Source organism: Nilaparvata lugens, unplaced genomic scaffold, assembly GCF_014356525.2.
Source record: "Nilaparvata lugens isolate BPH unplaced genomic scaffold, ASM1435652v1 scaffold8661, whole genome shotgun sequence".
Lineage (NCBI taxonomy): Eukaryota > Metazoa > Arthropoda > Insecta > Hemiptera > Delphacidae > Nilaparvata > Nilaparvata lugens.
Genome location: NW_024094405.1, coordinates 1 through 8,957, shown reverse-complemented (window position 1 = coordinate 8,957; position 8,957 = coordinate 1). Strand labels below are relative to the sequence as shown.

The 8,957-nt window shown below is 39.3% G+C and overlaps 1 protein-coding gene across 1 annotated transcript; it reads right to left on the bottom strand.

Moving 5' to 3' along the window:
* Positions 1 to 714: 714 nt before the first annotated feature.
* Positions 715 to 3,125, bottom strand: LOC120349194 (chorion peroxidase-like; the record flags this gene model as incomplete). The annotated part of the gene is made up of 3 exons (XM_039419162.1): positions 715 to 962; positions 1,860 to 2,027; positions 2,923 to 3,125. Coding segments are annotated over 3 exons (619 nt in total), but the record flags the coding sequence as incomplete, so codon positions are not given.
* Between the last annotated feature and the right edge of the window lie 5,832 nt (positions 3,126 to 8,957).

The following is an 8,957-nucleotide window of genomic DNA, read 5'->3' as shown; positions in this document are numbered from 1 at the left end:
GAAACATCGAAGTTTGATGCAGCAATTTTGGACTTGTGGTATTGAAGCAACAGTCTTTTGAATAATTGAAGTCAGGTTGTGACTGGAAAGATACATCAACTCTATCATAGATAGTCTACAAGATTTGTCATCTTCATAGTTAAGTCAGAAACCTCTCGGGATATCCTTGAAGATTCTGTCTGAAATTTCATCCTAAGCTAATTTTAGCAATCATTGTTACTTTTATCGTATTCATTCAATACCTGATAGTTTTATTCAGGTAATGGAAATTATTAAAGTTTTTTTATATGGATATCTACACTCCTTACAATACGAGGACCTCTATTCCAGATCTAGATTAATTGGTGTTAAACGTATGTTGAGGAAAGCACTTGTAAATAAGAAAAAACTGTTTCTTCCTAAGAAACAAAGAATCCGACCTCTTATTTAATTCTAAATAAGTATCTAACCTTGACCAGAGCTACAGAAGTTATGTAAATCTTCAAGAGTATCCAACAGTCTCACATAAAAATACAGAGAGCCTAAATGAAAAATTCATTTTGGTTGGGAAAAACATCGGATGACCAATGTCTAGGAAAAACCATCAATAAGTGAAAAACATCGAACAGTAAACATTGATGTTAAAAACATTGATGTTTGATGTTGAAACATCAATGTATCGATACCCATCCCTAAAGAGTAGTCAACAGGGATGGGGATTTGAACTACACACTATTAGTGGAGGGGCAGTTGTGGCGACACCATGCAGATCAAATCGGAGCAGTGGTGGCAGGAGCAGAGGAGGATTCGCCTGCCACTTGAATCGGCCATTGTTGGCACGCCAAGTGACTCAGCCACCAGGAACGCAGCAGGCAGAAAGCAGCCAGGGCGTGGAACAGCAGCCAGCGGTAGCGGTGGAGATACAGGCACAACCTGTAGATGCAGCACAGCAACAACCTGTAGACGAAGCCCCTGAGCCAGTCCTGCCAGAGCCACCATGTCGATCAGGGAGAGAAATAAAGAGCCAGTACGTTTGAACTTGTAAGATAAGGGGGAAGATGTCATATACCTTCCGATTACTCGTTAAGAAGGCACTGGCCGACGATTCGATTCATATGGCTATGTACAACACGAAGTTATGATAAGAGTAAACAAGAAATAAAGTGATATACTTTCCTACCATTGAGTTAATTTATTATTAAAAAAACCTAAGAATACAACAGGTTTGTAGACACATATATTCGTTTTTGAGGCATCAAACTATTATTTGCAAAATATTGACACATAGGCTACTATATTCATCTTGACATAGGATTCTACTGTGGGACACAGAAACAATTTATTAATTTAGGCTTTGATTGTGTGAAATTTTATTCATTTTTAGTTCCATGTTGAATCTCTCTGTGACTTACCTGTTTGTCATATACGAATCTCTCCATTTCAATGCAGAGCCCCAAAAACCATGAAATCATTAACAGATCTTACACGCAGTCAAAAGCCTTGGAGAGGTTGGCAAAAAAGTGATTACCGCCTCACTTTAACATTCAATGATCCATAGCTACCTATCAATTGAATCTTAAGCTTTGACTCAAGTTGATTACATCAAGTTTATTACTTTGCTATGCTGGGATTTCCTTTCACCTGTCATTTTTAGGAAATGATGACAGATAGCTCAAAAAGTGAATCTGACTATACAGAGGCCTAGAATATAGGCCTGAAGATTATATAGATTAGCCATATAGTCCTACTCGTATGGCATACACTAAGATAATCGTATTAACAACTGACATATTCAATGAGAAAGATATGTGAAAAGATAGAAATCAATCAATTGATGAATATTAGAATAAATTATAAAAATAATTTCTGAATGATCATACCTATAGGATCCACATGAGATGTATCATGAGCGATTGCTCCTCCCCAAGGCAATAGTAATTCTGCGTTGATATGTGACGGACAGTTATCAATTGGAAAAAGCAGTGTTCTCAACAGTCGAGCAGAAGGAAGCGGCTTTCCATTGCTCATTTTTCGAGGCGCCGATATCCCTGGAAAATTATTCAAAAATATTACATAGATAATATAACAATATTGACTAATTGCAAAAATACTTTTTTTCTAATTTATTTAAGATGGAGGAACAAAATGTGTTACCCCAAAGAAAAAGATAGACAGTCCAGTTCAAATACATTCCAACAATTATATAAATGCGATATACAAGTACACAACTATAAAATAATATACAGTTCACAATTCATAATATGGGAGTTTCTTACACAATAATGAGATTTATTACAAAGGGATCTTGAAATTCAAGATAACTATAGAGTTGGTGAATTGAAATCTCAATTATAGATAAATATAGGATGGAATATATTATCATTTAAAAAGAAAAAAATTCATCAAGTTTTGGGATCCATGATATATAATTATAAAGGATTTGTCCTTGCAATTGCAAAAAAATATTCTAAATAAAAGTATCCTATTAATACACCATCATCAAATTTTTTATAGTAAAACCATAGAGTAAAGAGAGCATAAGAAGATATCCCATGGTATAGGTCGTTTTATGTTGTAAATTTCAAGCTGACTTTAATGTTAACTGAAGCCGATTATTGTCGACTAATTTCTATTATTACTGTTTTGGCCGGTTGATAGTGTAATAATGGCACGGTATGAGAGACTATCAGCGTCACATATACAGTTTCACGGAATAAACTACTAGGATCATAAGCTTGAAATAACATTGAAAATTGGAACATGAACGCCCTATACCATAATTATGGGATATCTTCTTGTGCTATCTTTTTGCTATGGTAGAACGTGTTTCTTCAATTTAAAAAATAATATTACATGACTTAACAAATAATCCTAAATTCAGTAGCGGTTGGTTTTTATTGCAGAAATATTATTTTCATATGATTTATCTTATTATTTATTTACCATCGCTAAAGTCAGCCGGCAACAGCCTGTTCAATGCTGTATTGGATAGACCCCATGCTGCTACCTGTACTTTGTTGTTACATGCCCCAGTGATTGTTCTGTACTTGGAGTTGATATTGCAGTCCACAGGGGGCGCACAAACTCCAGCAATATTCATCCCTTTGTCACTTTGGAAATGTGTCTGTGGTGGTTTGTATGGGCGTCTGCAACATACCGGTACAATTCACAAGCGATTGAAATTTATCCATAAAACTGGAATTCAACTGATCTGAGAACCATGTGTGATATCAATAAGAAAACAAAAGTATCATAAACATAATATAGTAGGTATCCAGGAAAGGGGGATGTATCTCCCCCACCCCCTCCCCGAAATTCCACGAGAACCAAACACAGAAGCCTTCTTTTCGAAAAAGCCTTCTCTGATTGGCTCTCTTGAAGTTAATCACAATTAAAATTCAACCGGCTTTTGTACAAGCGAGCCCTAATGTCATATTTTATCTATATTGATGTATACGTCGAAGAAATAAATATAAGGGATAAGAGAAAAGCACAATAATTGACCGAGCGAATTGAGGTCTAAGATTCAAGTCGACGGTTTTGCATTTCTCTTTATGTTCAAATGTTTATGTTTATATGTTTAAATGTTTATATGTTCCGCATTTATGGCAAAACGCAGCAATAGATTTTCATGAAATTTGACAGTTATGTTCCTTTTTAAATTGCGCGTCGACGTATATACAAGGTTTTTGGAAATTTTGCATTTCAAGGATAATATGAAAGGAAAATGAGCCTCCTTTATACGCCAATATGAGAGAAAAAATCTGGTGTGGCGCACTCGTCACATGCCGTTATGAAAATTGATCACCTGACGCTAGTGTTCACATGCATCTCAAGTCTGAGCCAGCTGGTGACAGGACAGTAGGGGGCTCAACACACTTCCAGACCAGACCTCAGACCAAGACCGTTTGGCAAACGGCAAACCATCTGGGACGGCTCTACACACTCCAAGACCAGACCTCAGACCAGACAAGCATTACAATTTGAGTTCACTATTTAAATTGGCTAGAACATTTATATGAAATCTATACTTATAAAATTCTTATCTGACTCACTGACTTACTCATTCACTCACTGATCACACATTTTCTGAAAACTACTGGATTGATTGCAAGAAAACTTGGAGTATAGCTTTCTTATAGGTCCTAGGTGCCCACTAAGAGATCTTTTGGCGATATATTTCAACTCTAAGGATGGTTTTTAAGGGTTTGAAGTTCGTCTTTTATTATGTATATTCTTATTTTTTCAATCTCTTGAATATAAAAATTCAATAATGCAATATTCAATCCTTACTATATTGGTAATCCTGTCCTGTCCCCAAACCTATGGATTGGGGTACAGTTAAGATTTAATTCACGAAAACGTCGACAGCCCCAAAAGTAAGTCTTTAATTTGCACTAACCTTGGAACTGGCGAGGAAGTGGACTGTATCTCGTGTGTAGAAGTTACTGCTGATGATATCCTGTCTTTATGCATAGGCCTATAGATATTGTACATATATCACGAAACGAAACAAGGTAATTGCGTTCAGCTCGAATGCCACGGAAACAGGAGAAACGGAATGACACGATGTTGACTTCTCGAGCATGCTTCTTGAAGTGCTGGGTTGAAAGATAGACGGGGAGGATGATGGAGGGGTGAGGGAGAGAGGTTATCTTGCCTCTTTGGGAGAGGGGGAAGGGCAGGAAAGCACAAACTAATCAACCCACAATCAAGGCTGTCGATCCTCTGTGAATCCACCATATATGTTAGTAGAACTATAATCTAGAGAGAGTACCTTTTCGTAACAGTTGTTACGTTTGAATTTGGCAACTCAATTGATTTTTAATTCTGTCAGGTTGGCCTAAGTTGAGGATGGTTTCTAAACAAGATTTGAGTTCTGTCACTTCATTAGGTAGAAGCGAAAGAGCTTGAAATACATTTAGGGCCGTTTGCACAGTGACAGTTTAAACTAAATTTCATTTTAAATTGGATTGAAAATCCGTATCAAGTCTAGTTTGTTATAATGTGTTTCATTTTGAGTTTAAGCCACCAGCTGATTAAATAGAGTTTAAGCTTTGACTGAGCAAACGGCCCCTATTGTGCAAAAACTTGATTGGCACTGCTGCTTCAATTGGAGTCATTCTTGAGGGTATAGATAATTTTCATCAATTCTCAATGTTTAATGAAACAAAATTTTATGACGGGAGTTGCTTTTATCAATTAATCCGATTCTATCAATACTACTTGTGTTTGTTTATTCGTCAGATCTCGGTAAATGCTTCAACAATTTCGATGAAATTTGGATTATTCAGTATGATATATATGGAGGATCTTTTTAAACCTTCAGAATTGTACGTGGCAGAATCTGTGTGTAAAGAATGAGGAAATTACTTGGGGAAAACAAAAGGGTTGTTTATTAAAACGACCAAATAACTTTTGTTGCTTTCCCAAATGTAGAAATATCTTTTCTACTATCTTCTTTCTTTATCTTTTATCTTTCATCTTTTCTTCTATCTTTTATAGAAGTAAGGCGCTTTTCCCCTGAATCAATCATCCCCAAAAATTGATTGTTTCACCAAATGAAATAGAAGGTAGTGTTCGATAAAAAAAATGGAGAATATGCATGACTTGTTGATTTCACTTGAAAATCATCAATCGGTCTGATGACATCCTTACACACCATAAGACCAGACCAAAATAGTGTTCGGAAGTACAAACAGTCTGTTGTCTGTGATCAAGTCAGCAGACCGGCAGACGGTTTGAAAATCATCAATCGGTCTGAAGACAGCCCTTCACACTACAAGACCAGACGAAAATAGTGTTCTGGAAGCACAAACAGTCTGTTGTCTGTGATTCAAGTCAGCAGACCGCAGACGGTTTGAAAATCATCGATCGGTTTGAAGACAGCCCTACACAACAGACCAAAATAGTGTTCGGAAGTACAAACAGTCTGTTGTCTGTGATTCAAGTCAGCAGACGGCAGACGGTTTGAAAATCATTATCGGTCTGAAGACAGCCCTATACACTACAAGACCAGACCAAAATAGTGTTCCAGAAGCAAAAATAGTTGTCTGTGGTTCAAGTCAGCAGACCGGCAGACGGTTTGAAAATCATAAATCGGTCTGAAGACAGCCCTACACACTACAAGACCAGACCAAAATAGTGTTCCAGGAAGCACAAACAGTCTGTTGTCTGTGTTCAAGTCAGCAGACCGCAGACGGTTTGAAAGTCATTAATCGGTCTGAGACAGCCCTACACAACAGACCAAAATAGTGTTCGGAAGTACAAACAGTCTGTTGTCTGTGATTCAAGTCAGCAGACCAGCAGATGGTGTGAAAATCATTAATCGGTCTGAAGACAGCCCTACCATCACAAGACCAGACCAAAATAGTGTTCCGGGAAGCACAAACAGTCTGTTGTCTGTGATTCAAGTCAGCAGACCAGCAGATGGTGTGAAAATCATCAATCGGTCTGAAGACAGCCCTACACAACAGACCAAAATAGTGTTCCAGGAAGCACAAACAGTCTGTTGTCTGTGGCTCAAGTCAGCAGACCGGCAGACGGTTTGAAAATCATTAATCGGTTTGGAAACAGCCCTATACACTACAAGACCAGACCAAAATAGTGTTCTTGGAAGCACAAACAGTCTGTTGTCTGTGATTCAAGTCAGCAGACCAGCAGACGGTCAAAATCATCAATCGGTCTGAAGACAGCCCTTCACACTACAAGACCAGACCAAAATAGTGTTCGGAAGTACAAACAGTCTGTTGTCTGTGATTCAAGTCAGCAGACCAGCAGACGGTTTGAAAATCATCAATCGGTCTGATGACATCCTTACACACCATAAGACCAGACCAAAATAGTGTTCCGGGAAGCACAAACAGTCTGTTGTCTGTGATTCAAGTCAGCAGACCAGCAGATGGTGTGAAAATCATTAATCGGTCTGAGACAGCCCTACACAAAAGGACAAAATAGTGTTCCGGGAAGAACAAACAGTCTGTTGTCTGTGGTTCAAGTCAGCAGACCAGCAGACGGTCAAAATCATCAATCGGTCTGATGACATCCTTACACACCATAAGACCAGACCAAAATAGTGTTCCGGGAAGAACAAACAGTCTGTTGTCTGTGTTCAAGTCAGCAGACCAGCAGACGGTTTGAAAATCATTAATCTGTCTGAAGACAGCCCTTCACACTACAAGACCAGACCAAAATAGTGTTCCAGAAGCACAAACAGTCTGTTGTCTGTGGTTCAAGTCAGCAGACCAGCAGACGGTTTGAAAATCATTAATCGGTTTGGAAACAGCCCTATACACTACAAGACCAGACCAAAATAGTGTTCCAGAAGCAAAAATAGTTGTCTGTGGCTCAAGTCAGCAGACCGGCAGACGGTCTGAAAATCATCAATCGGTCTGAAGACAACCCTACACATCACAAGACCAGACCAAAATAGTGTTCCGGAAGCACAAACAGTCTGTTGTCTGTGATTCAAGTCAGCAGACCAGCAGATGGTCAAAATCATCAATCGGTCTGATGACATCCTTACACACCATAAGACCAGACCAAAATAGTGTTCTGGGAAGCACAAACAGTCTGTTGTCTGTGATTCAAGTCAGCAGACCAGCAGACAGTCAAAATCATCAATCGGTCTGATGACATCCTTACACACTATAAGACCAGACCAAAATAGTGTTCTGGGAAGAACAAACAGTCTGTTGTCTGTGTTCAAGTCAGCAGACCAGCAGATGGTTTGAAAATCATTAATCGGTCTGAAGACAGCCCTACACACTACAAGACCAGACCAAAATAGTGTTCCGGAAGCACAAACAGTCTGTTGTCTGTGGTTCAAGTCAGCAGACCAGCAGATGGTGTGAAAATCATTAATCGGTTTGGAAACAGCCCTATACACTACAAGACCAGACCAAAATAGTGTTCGGAAGAACAAACAGTCTGTTGTCTGTGGTTCAAGTCAGCAGACCAGCAGACGGTTTGAAAATCATTAATCGGTTTGGAAACAGCCCTATACACTACAAGACCAGACCAAAATAGTGTTCCGGGAAGCACAAACAGTCTGTTGTCTGTGATTCAAGTCAGCAGACCAGCAGATGGTGTGAAAATCATTAATCGGTCTGAAGACAGCCCTTCACACTACAAGACCAGACCAAAATAGTGTTCTGGAAGCACAAACAGTCTGTTGTCTGTGTTTCAAGTCAGCAGACCAGCAGACGGTTTGAAAATCATCGATCGGTCTGAAGACAGCCTACACACTACAAGGCCAGACCAAAATAGTGTTCCGGAAGCACAAACAGTCTGTTGTCTGTGATTCAAGTCAGCAGACCAGCAGATGGTTTGAAAATCATTAATCGGTCTGAAGACAGCCCTACACAACAGACCAAAATAGTGTTCGGAAGCACAAACAGTCTGTTGTCTGTGATTCAAGTCAGCAGACCAGCAGACGGTTGAAAATCATTAATCGGTCTGAAGACAGCCCTACACACTACAAGACCAGACCAAAATAGTGTTCCGGGAAGCACAAACAGTCTGTTGTCTGTGGTTCAAGTCAGCAGACCGGCAGACGGTTTGAAAATCATTATCGGTCTGAAGACAGCCCTACACACTACAAGACCAGACCAAAATAGTGTTCCGGGAAGCACAAACAGTCTGTTGTCTGTGGTTCAAGTCAGCAGACCGGCAGACGGTTTGAAAATTATTAATCGGTCTGAAGACAGCCCTACACACTACAAGACCAGACCAAAATAGTGTTCCGGGAAGCACAAACAGTCTGTTGTCTGTGGTTCAAGTCAGCAGACCGGCAGACGGTTTGAAAATCATCAATCTGTCTGAAGACAGCCCTACACACTACAAGACCAGACAAAAATAGTGTTCCGGGAAGCACAAACAGTCTGTTGTCTGTGTTCAAGTCAGCAGACCGGCAGATGGTTTGAAAATCATCAATCGGTCTGATGACATCCTTACACACTATAAGACCAGGCCAAAAT